The following is an 8,272-nucleotide window of genomic DNA, read 5'->3' as shown; positions in this document are numbered from 1 at the left end:
CCTGCGGCTGACCCCTGAAGCTTTCCCTCTGATGTCAGAAACTGAGAAACAAGGTTTCATTCATTGATTATAGCCAAGCTTTATTAAAAAGAGGAGCTGTTGTATACTAATTGGATAGCTGTACAATTTTGAATAAATATTGGTTATTCTTTCCCAAGAGATTTTGTTTTCGTGTTTTAGTTTTTTATTCATTTTTCACAAGCGTATCACATAAATTTATACAATTTCATTGAGTACACACTTGATAATCCTTCATAAATCATTGTAAATACAAGATATTATTATATAATACTGTATTATAATATTGAAAAAGCATATCATACTTAATAAGTATACCAACTATTACTCTAGAGCAGTGGTCTCAAACTCGCGGCCCGGGGACCACATGCGGCCCTCCAGGTACTATTTTACGGCACGCGGTCTGTACTAGTGCTGCCCGCTCTTTGCAGCGTCCTACGGTTTCCCCTCTGGCCTCCAGCTCTTACCTTCAGATAATTACAGTAGCATGCAGAGAGGATTGCCAGTGCTGTAGCAATCCTCGGCATCATGCTCCCTCTGCTGCGATCCTGCCTCTGACGTTAGAGGAGGAGCAGGACCGCGGCAGAGGGAACATACGGAGGCCGATGGCAGCCTGCAAGGAATGTTATAGCACCGGCGATCTCTGCAGGCATGGTAATTAGCTGAAACTAAGACCGGGAGGCCAGGGGAGAAGCTGGAGGATGCTGCAAAGAAGGGGGAAACATGCAGGCCTTTGGGGGGGGGGAGATTTATAAACTATAAAGAGTTTTACCTCATGCAAAATTGTTATTTCTTTAATAAGACATTAACTTTTTTTCCTGTGGCCCTCCAAGTACCTACAAATCCAAAATGCGGCCCTGCAAAGGATTTGAGTTTGAGACCACTACTCTAGAGATTTTGTGTGTTCTTGTTGGGACTGGAGGAGTGAAGTATCTTTTGCTTGTTGAAACTTTAGAAACACTATTAATTTTCATGTTAGCCCAGCATCTGTTATCAGAGCTGTCCAGCCCTTGGTGCTATTACATGTCGTTTAAACTTAAAAGTTTTTTTTTTTAAATTTTATGTATATAGGTTACATACATTTTCAACAAGAATTAACTTGTATATCATTTAAGACAATAAATCTAGCCAGAAAACCTACAAATAAGGGAGGTAGTTGCAATCACAGTTTTTAAGGAAAAAACCTCCCTAACCAAAAGGAGCAATAGTGAACTGCAAAACTGGAATAAATAACTAATTTTTATTAAAAAAAAAATAAAATATATCTATTAAAATGATTACTCCCATTACTTCTGCTTTTTTTTTAATGAAAATAACCCTTGAAATCCCCACTATCCTCAAGACAAACATTTAGGGCTCCTTATACGAAGGCGCGTTAGGGCCTTAATGCGCTAAATTGCCGCTACCGCCTCCTTTTGAGCAGGCGCTAGATTTTCAGCTAGCGCGCGTTAATCCGCTGCGTGGGCTAAAACGCTTAGCGCACCTTCGTAAAAGGAGCCCTGAGTCAAGCGAACTGGCTCAAAGAGAATGTTATTTTATTTCACAACATATTTGCAAAGAAAATGGTGCCAAAATAAAGCTCCAGAATGGAACAGGAGAGACTGTCCTTAGAAACATCCGATTACACTCCTACTTTCAATTCAAACAAATATTGCAAAAACGAGTCCCTAAGGGGCTAACAAGGTCACAATTGATGCAACTGGTACTGGTTTATCATCCTTTGAGGTTTCAAGAATTCTGTGGTTTAAAAACAATCTATAGATTCCTGGGTGTTCAAACCTTCACCACTCCCTGAGACTTTCTTTTTAAATGGAGGCAAATTACAGGCATAAGTTTTCAGGGACGTAAAGAATGTATGTAAGATATTTCTGAAACATATCCCTAGAAGATTTAAATTTTAATGTAGGTCAGTTAATCAAAGATTGTTCTTCCTCATAATGGCCCATTTTACAAAGCCGCCCAGCCAAGTGATGTGTGGTAGAGATTGACACGGGGACAAATTTTTCCCCGTCCCTGCGGGAACTCATTTCCCTGAACCCATGAGTTCTTTTCCTGTCCCTGCCCCATTCCTACAAGCTCCGTCCTCATCTGCCCAAGCCTCGAACCCTTTAAAATCCTAAGTAGCAATATTCTAGAGCTCAGATTGTGATGTCATAATGCCTCATTCCACCAATGCCTAAGCTCCGTCCTCATCTGCATAAGCCTCAAACCCTTTAAAATGCTAAGTAGCAACATTCTAGAGCTCAGATTGTGATGTCATAATGCCTCATTCCACCAATGCCTAAGCTCCGTCCTCATCTGCACAAGCTTCAAACCCTTGAAAATCCTAAGTAGCAACATTCTAGAGCTCAGATTGTGATGTCATAATGCCTCAGTCCACCAATGCCTAAGCTCCGTCCTCATCTGCACAAGCTTCAAACCCTTGAAAATCCTAAGTAGCAACATTCTAGAGCTCAGATTGTGATGTCATAATGCCTCAGTCCACCAATGCCTAAGCTCCGTCCTCATCTGCACAAGCTTCAAACCCTTGAAAATCCTAAGTAGCAACATTCTAGAGCTGAGATTGTGATGTCATAATGTCTCATTCCACCAATGCCTAAGCTCCGTCCTCATCTGCACAAGCCTCAAACACTTGAAAATCCTAAGTAGCAACATTCTAGAGCTCAGATTGTGATGTCATAATGCCTCAGTCCACCAATGCCTAAGCTCCGTCCTCATCTGCACAAGCCTCAAACACTTGAAAATCAGGAATGGGACTGGGACAGGGACAAAACTCACAGGGATGGCACAGGGAAATTGAGTTCTTATGGGGACAAATTTGTCCCCATATCATTCTCTACACTGCACCACTCTAGAAATCATAATGTAGTGAAAATGAGCCAAATATAGGGCAATCAAGCCATTGTGACTTCACTGATGAGGTTGGCTCTTAGTGGTGGAATAAGGCATTCTTGTACAATACCTCTGGAATCTATACCATAGGGTTGTTAATCTCTTCCAGCCTCAAACTCAAAATTAAATTCTAGCCTCTCTTCCTATGGTCATCTCCTGTTACTCACCCCTGGATTTCCAGTTTCATTTCCTACAGTCTTGCTGTAGGGTCTTGTCTCTTCTGCTTGTGAAGTCCCAAAGGAAGATGACTAGAAATAATAATCCCCAAAAAGGTCCTACCAGCCTGGGAGATCACAGGGCTCTTTGGGACTTGTATACTGCCTTTTTGTAGTTATACAACAACATTCAAAATGGTTTTACATACAGGTCAAGCATTTTCCCTGGTGGGCTCACAATCTATCTAATGTACCTGGGGCAGTGGAGAATTAAGTAACTTGCCAAGGGTCACAAGGAGCAGTGTGGGGTTTGAACCCACAACTTCGGGGTGCTGAAGCTATAGCTCTAAAAACTACGCTACACACTCCTCTTCACTCTCGGTAGCTCTTTTTCTCTTTCCGCTATCTCTCATGATGCTGCAAGAACTGGGAGTAGAAGCAATTGGCTTTGAGTCTTACTCTCTGCTTCCCTCACTGTCCATCAATCCAACTCTGTGGTCACCAAGTCAAAGAAATGAATCAGATATGTCAAATAAGACCTTTCTCTAGTAAAACCATGCTGCCCCAGGTCCTATAATACACTGGATTCCAGCAACCTGTATGTCCTCCGTTTTAGGAACATTTCGGTTAGTCTGACCTCTGTGGTAAGTAAATTAACTGGCCTGCAGTTCCCAACCACCTCCTTATTTCTGCTTTGATGGAGAGGGAACACAAATCCATCCTGGCCCCGGACCTTCTCTTCGACGTCTGAATTGATGGGGGGGGGGGGGGGGGGAGGGGAAGGCTTATGGGCCTGCGGCGTGCCATTGCTGCATACGACTGGCCCTGTTGGTGTTGCGGCAGCACCGAGGGAGTAATTTAAATGCAGGGGTGGCTGTGAGGAGGAGAAATCAAACGGCGATGGGTCGGCTTGGGGCCAGGCAGGCTTCGGTGCGGCTTTGAGGGAGGAAGGGGGCAATAACTTGGGATATAGATAGGAAGGAGGGGGCACTGACTTGGGACATAGGAGGGAGGGAATAGAAAGTGCAGAAAGAAAGATTGGATGCACAGTCAGAGACTCATGAAATCATCAGGCAACAAAGGTAGGAAAAATTATTTTATTTTCAATTTAGTGATCAAACTATCAGTTTTGAAAATTTATATCTGCTGTCTATATTTTGTACTATATTTATCTATTTTTCTATAGTTGTTACTGAGATGACATTGCATAGTTTAAAGTCATCTTCCTTCACATCTTTGAAAAAACCCTGAATCTAAATGATAATTAACATTTTCTGTGTACAATGTGCTTTGTGGTTTTTAATTTTTATTTTGTGGTTACTATTATATATTAATGGATGGAAGAAATTGCATTACAATTAGTAGTAGTATTACAGGGGTGGAGTTTTGCTGGATGGGGGGTACTCACGTTGGTATTTGTTAGGCTTAGGGGGGTACTTAGCATGAAAAGATTGAGAAACACTGGATTCTTGTACAAAAGTCTTGAATAGGAAGTTATGGTAGATCTGCTGGCTTCCTTCAGTACCCTTGTATGTCTTCCAGCTGGTTCCCACTGTCTACTACACTTCATTGCTATTTGATTGTCTTCTTGGCTCCTACTCCTGGCTCTTTATCTGTGTTAAGCAATTCTGCTTCATTTTACTATTTAGATACCACTTCTTGCAAGGCAAAGTTTAGTTGTTTACCTGCAATTACATCACTTTCTTTTCCAGAGCTTTGCCCATTTCTTAAGAAAGAACTGAATATTTCTTGGGGTGTCCTAATTTTTTCCCCTGACTATATATTTGTGCACCGTTTAGACTTAAGAGGTTTATAAGTTAAAAAAAAAGAGCTAAATACCGTCCTAGTCCTTGAGCGCCTTTAGCTTCTGTTAAAACGTTGTTTGCATTATGCTCGTTCTAGGTCAGGGGTGTCAAAGTCCCTCCTCGAGGGCCGCAACCCAGTCGGGTTTTCAGGATTTCCCCAATGAATATGCATGAGATGGATTTGCATGCACTGCTTTCATTGTATGCTAATAGATCTCATGCATATTCATTGGGGAAATCCTGAAAACCCGACTGGATTGCGGCCCTCCAGGAGGGACTTTGACACCCTTGCTCTATGGGAACCCTCCAAGGGGCAGGGGTCTCAAAGTCCCTCCTCGAGGGCCGCAATCCAGTCGGGTTTTCAGGATTTCCCCAATGAATATGCATGAGATCTATGTGCATGCACTGCTTTCAATGCATATTCATTGGGAAAATCCTGAAAACCCGACTGGACTGCGGCCCTCAAGGAGGGATTTTGAGACCCCTAGATTAGAGTGTCTATGTCAGGGATGGGCAACTCCGGTCCACGAGGGCCGGAATCCAGTCGGGTTTTCAGGATTTCCCCAATGAATATGCATGAGATCTATGTGCATGCACTCAATACATATTCACTGGGGAAATCCTGAAAGCCCGACTGGAGTCGGGACTTTGGGGGACCCGTACCTTAAATCAAGACCTAAGAAGCCCCGCCCGGGCCACTGCAGCAATCCCCTCTCTTGCCCTGTTTGTGCGCCTATTATTGCCTAGTCTCTCTTAGGCGCAGTCAGCGGCGTCTCTTGTGACATAAGAGCGTGAGCGCGCTCAGGCACAGCGGGGGCGGCGGACGGCACAAGATGCACAGCGCAGGACCCCTCTCCTGCACGCGAAGCCACCGTGGACTGGAGCACGTGCAGCAGCGTGCTGGAGCGCAGGCGCTGGGCCAGCTGGTGAGTGGGCGAGCGCGCGCGACGTCACAAAGCCCTTTGATTGGCGGGGGGGCGGCCGGGCGGTTGCCTTAGCGACGGCCGGGCGGCGGGAGAGCTGGCGCACGCGCCGAGGCCCAGAAGAGCGAAGCCGCTGCCGCCGCAGCCGCCGCTCCTCTTCCTCGCGGGAGCATGTCTTCCGCTGCGCCCCGCAGCCCGCGCGCACCCGCCTGATTGGCGCAGCCCCGCCAAAAAGAAAAAAACGTAAGAGGGACGGCGGCGCGTACACGCCTCGCACGCGCGCCGAACGCTCGAGACCCCCCCACGTGCACACGCAGAACACGCCCACCCGGTCGAAAAAAAAAATACACTGAACATACTGCGCAGCCGTGCTGGATACAGACTCCCCCCCCTACACACATGTACACGTGCAGCAGGTACAACTCTTCCCCCCCCCTCCAAAAGAAAAACACAACCAAAGGCATAGGAAAATAACCCGAATTGCACCCCATTTATTACTGGGGTGATTGCATGGACAAATACGTTGCATGCATGCAGGTCATAGGAGAAATAATGGTTATTCCATGCAGTCAATAGGCTCTTGCAATATCCCCCCCCCCCTCAGAAACACCACTTTGGGCTCCTTTTACTAAAGTGCGCTAGCGTTTTTAGCACGCGCAGCGCGCCAAGTACTAAAGCTAGCGCAGCTTAGTAAAAGGAGCGCTTTTGTGTTCAATCACTTTTCATTACACAAAAGCTGTTTGTGTTGCGTCAGCATTGGATCAATAGATATTAATAAATATTTTTTATTTGTATTTTTATCTTTAAATATAAATATTTCTTTCACATTCAGAAGGCTTCTTCATTCAATGTTATAGTATTAGCTAGTACTTAACTTTCTCTTCACCGGCATGTTTTGCATTATATTGCTTTCTCAAGGTGAAGTCCCTCATAGTTTTGTCACCATCCTCATAGACCACTATATCCTAGAGCAGTGTTTTTCAAGCTTTTTACACCTATGGAACGGCAGAAATAAAAGAATTATTCTGTGGACCGGCATCGGTCCATGGACCGGCGGTTGAAGAACACGGGGCTAAGTCGTGGGCCAGACCCCGCCCATCTCTACCCAATCTCCACCCCAGACCTTGCCTCCATAATAGTACTAATTGCACCTTGCATGTCCTGTACCTCATCTGGAAGCCTTCCCTCTGACGTTGCAACGTCAGAGAGAAGGCTTCTGGTTCAGGTGCAGGATGCCCATAGGAGCCGCTGCCCGTGGCTTTGTGCACTGAATCAGTTAGGAAGAGGGAGGTGGCTCGTAGATCAATCGCACCATGGACCGGCGGTTGAAGAACACTGTTTTGGGCTTGATGCACGTGCTGGCCTTGTGGACCGGCATGAAATTTCTGTGGACCGGCACTGGTCCATGGACCGGTGGTTGAAGAACACTGTCCTAGAGGATCGCTAAACTTTTGAAGGGCGTTATATGTGAGGGGGTATTGCAAGAGACTATCCGCTAACTATTGATTGTTGGTATCATAGAAAAACAAACATATGTAACATGTGAAATGTGTACACACATCACAAGACTTGGAGACTGGGCATCCAAATGGCACATGTAGGGAACCCAAATTCTAGCTATATAATACAAGGTTTCACATTAGGAATCACCCCCCTGGAATATAATTTAAGTGTTGTTAATGATACATTGAACCCCTCATGCAGCGGCAGCTAAGAAAGCAAATCAAATGTTAGGAATTACTGAGAAAGGAATGGAGAACAAAACAGATTACTTTATAATGCCTTTGTATTGCTCCATTATGCAACCACACCTCAAATATTGCACAATTAGAAAAGGGACAGAGAAGGGTGACAAAAATGATATACGAGATGGGATGATTTCCCTATGAGGAAAGGCTAAAGTGACTAGGGCTCTTCAGTTTGGAGAAGAGACAGCTTAGGGGTGATATAATAGGAGTGGAGTGGAATGAGTAGTTGAGCATTGCTTGTTACCCTTTCCAAAAATGCTGGGATTAGGGGGCATGCAATGAAACTACTAAGTAAATTTAAAAAAAAAATTGGAGATAATATTTCTTCACTCATCGTATAAATAAACTCTGGAGTTTGTTGCTAGAAAATGAGGTAAAAACAGTTGGCAGGGTTAAAAAAAAAAAGGGTTGGCCAAGTTCCTACAAGAAAAGTCCATAAACCATTATTCAGATGGACTCAGGGGAAATGCTTCTTATTCCTGGAATGAGCAGCTTGATGGACCTTTGCTTTGACCCAGATATTGTAATATGCATCTCCTGCTGTTCTGAAGGTTTTGGGGGTTGTTGTTTTTTTTGTTTTTACATCACGGAGTTTGAGATTGAAAAACAGTATGAAATCATGTTTGGGTGGTAGAGTAACAATTTCTCATTCCAGGATAGCCGAGGCTATGTTGTCAGTGGGGGGGTGCAAAGCTTTGGAATGCTTTGCCAGGAGTTCTGCAATTTTGCAC

General features: G+C 44.5%; 1 protein-coding gene across 1 annotated transcript in view; it reads left to right on the top strand.

Moving 5' to 3' along the window:
• The window catches only part of DYRK4 (dual specificity tyrosine phosphorylation regulated kinase 4), a 161,513-nt gene that overhangs the window by 2,264 nt on the left and 150,977 nt on the right, over nt 1-8,272 (top strand). Inside the window, exon 2 of the mRNA XM_033951753.1 lies at nt 5,676-5,796. Coding sequence (XP_033807644.1) covers nt 5,676-5,796 — 121 coding nt within the window. The remainder of the gene's footprint in view (nt 1-5,675; nt 5,797-8,272) is intronic.

This window comes from Geotrypetes seraphini, chromosome 7, assembly GCF_902459505.1.
Source record: "Geotrypetes seraphini chromosome 7, aGeoSer1.1, whole genome shotgun sequence".
NCBI classification, from domain to species: domain Eukaryota; kingdom Metazoa; phylum Chordata; class Amphibia; order Gymnophiona; family Dermophiidae; genus Geotrypetes; species Geotrypetes seraphini.
The sequence above is the reverse complement of the archived record's forward strand: the minus strand, read 5'-3'. Positions and strand labels throughout refer to the sequence as shown.